Source organism: Atta colombica, unplaced genomic scaffold (genome assembly GCF_001594045.1).
Source record: "Atta colombica isolate Treedump-2 unplaced genomic scaffold, Acol1.0 scaffold96, whole genome shotgun sequence".
Lineage (NCBI taxonomy): Eukaryota > Metazoa > Arthropoda > Insecta > Hymenoptera > Formicidae > Atta > Atta colombica.
This window is the reverse complement of record NW_017259590.1, coordinates 406,604-409,023: the sequence shown is the minus strand read 5'-3', so window position 1 is coordinate 409,023 and position 2,420 is coordinate 406,604. Positions and strand designations below refer to the sequence as shown.

Below are 2,420 nucleotides of genomic sequence, written 5' to 3'. Positions count from 1 at the left end.
GAGAGAGAGAGAGAGAGAGAGAGAGAGAGAGAGAGAGAGAGAGAGAGAGAGAGAGAGGAGAATGACTGGACATGTACCTATGTCCGGATATTTACACAATACTTTATGTATTTAAATTAATATATATTAGTCTCAAATAAAACGCTTTTTAAAACGTAATATTATAATTTAATTGTAATCTTTAAATGTAATTAAATTATAATACAGAAATAAAAAATGCATTTGAGATTAATAATAATAAATTTTGTGTAAGTGTCCAGACATAGGTACGGTCACTGGAACATTTATCTTATTTCTCAACCTTTTTTCAAGGGAGAAAAATTTACCTTCCTCCCTCCAAATCCATGCCGACCATGAGATTAGCGGAAACGGCCTCGATATAGTCCACTGTATAGCCATCGAGCTGCATCATTTCCGACGGCTCGCTTTTTTTTTCTTTGTACGAGCACATCGCAAATGTGTACTGCGAGACCTGGACCAACACAAAGTACCGCTTCTTCCACTTTTTCCACACGGACTTGCCCATCGCGTAGAGGTAGCCACAGTGCTTCATATTAAGCGGCTTGTCCATACGGCAGGCAATCTTCATACGTAGATCTTGATCAGCGCAATTCTTGGGTACGTTCATGCGGTGCCACTCGGGCACTTTGCATGATAGTGGGGTAGGCCGTAGGATCACCTTGCCTAACTCCTTATCGTCGAGTGCAAGCATCGCTGGATTTTCGGTGTACAATCTAACCTTGACCACTGGCAGCGGGTGCATTGTCGTAAAATCACCCTGAGTGTCCCACCTATAAATAGGACCCATGGACGAGAATGATGCGGTCGGTCCTGACCTTCCATGGATATATCGCGATCGGGATCCCCGATCGTCGATTGTCTTTCTTTACTCACATAGGCTTGGAGGCCTCAGCCTGATCGGTCTGCAGCTTCTCGCCGCCCTCCACTTCCATAGTGCAATAAACTATTCTATCAGGTGCTAGGCTTTTGAGGCCCTTGACCTCCATTACAACTACTTCCAGCTGGAAGGTCAGGCCGACGTCCATTTTCGTCAGCTGGGGATCGGAATCGGCGGAGTCGCCCTCCAATTTAGCGAGGGAACCCTGGCCGCGGCAGCGGGAGCGCTCACCACGATGGTTGTAGCGCTTCAGCTTCTGCAGCCCGTATTTGCTGTCTATCGAACCTTTGGAGACTGGTAACGACTCCAAATTAGTCATTAGCAGGTTGATAGACACCTTCTGCTCCTCGATGTAGAGCGACTCCATCTCTTTCAGAAGAAATCTAGGCAAGAGCTTGCGATTCTAGGGATAAAGAAGGAATGTCGGTGTTCTATTCAGGAACAAGTAGAAGCAATCGAAGGAATATCAGCAGATTGAAAGAACATCTCCATGACCAAATTAAAACAGCAGTAAAATAGAATAAAAGCTTAAAAACGAAAAAAAAAGCGATTGTCACGGTACCTTCTCCATCTCGTTGACTTTCTGTACGCGACCGTCCAGCTCCCTCCTGATGGCGGCAGCCTGTTCATCGGCTGAGTCCAACAGGAGGGCGTTGAACAGAAGCTGGTGCTCGAACTTCTTGATGCCGAGTATCTGTTGAAACATGTCGTACAGCTGCTCCTTCGACAGTATCAGCTCCGAGTTCAAAGACTGCTGTTGCATCCTGGAAGGCCGTTTAGTATCTTCGTCACCAGTACCTTTTAAAATACAATCAAATTTGGCCAACCAAGACGTAAGCACAGTCTCTTTGCTCAGTCCGTCGATTTCCGGGAGGCTCCGAACACGCTTCTCAATGTTCTTCTTGAATACCTCGCGGAAGTCGCTCTGGGAGCATCCACCGCTCTGCACCATTTGTACCACTCGGTCTGACTTGAGGAATACGTCGTAGTAATTTTGTATGGCATTATGGAATGCCTCGTCGGCCATAATCTGCGTTTCACCCTTCAAAAAACTCTGCAAATCGAGTACGTTATAAATTCTTTTTTTCACATAAATTTTTTAGCTTAAATTGTAAATATTAGTTCTAAATTTTATGTCTTCTTACTTCTCCTTTTTATTTATATCTAAGGCAATTTGCTGAATAGAATTACATATTGAACATTTTTTCTAATATTAGACTCGTCATATTTCTGTATATTAATATTAAATTAAATTATTAAATTAAATTAGTAAATTTTAAATAAGAAATAGAAAAATAATGTACTTCCGAATGAGACATCCTTGCGAGCTGAAACTTTACAGGTGATATTGTTACAATATATATTAATTATTTATGAAGAGCTTATCTTTGGATTTTTTATAATTTAAATGATAAAAAATAAAAGAGAAAAAGCATAGAAAATTATTCGGTTATCCAGAAAGTTCATGTCGCAAAAGATTTAAATTTAATAAATGTATACTAAAATTTAAATCTTCTTCTGC

General features: G+C 41.3%; 1 protein-coding gene across 5 annotated transcripts in view; it reads right to left on the bottom strand.

The window, feature by feature from the left end:
- The window catches only part of LOC108693739 (calcium-dependent secretion activator), a 32,897-nt gene that overhangs the window by 11,074 nt on the left and 19,403 nt on the right, over positions 1-2,420 (bottom strand). For all 5 annotated transcript variants that reach the window (XM_018202849.1, XM_018202850.1, XM_018202851.1 and 2 more), the window contains 3 exons: positions 1,461-1,952; positions 895-1,301; positions 327-791 (listed from right to left, as the gene is read on the bottom strand). In XM_018202849.1, coding sequence (XP_018058338.1) covers positions 327-791; positions 895-1,301; positions 1,461-1,952 — 1,364 coding nt within the window. The remainder of the gene's footprint in view (positions 1-326; positions 792-894; positions 1,302-1,460; positions 1,953-2,420) is intronic.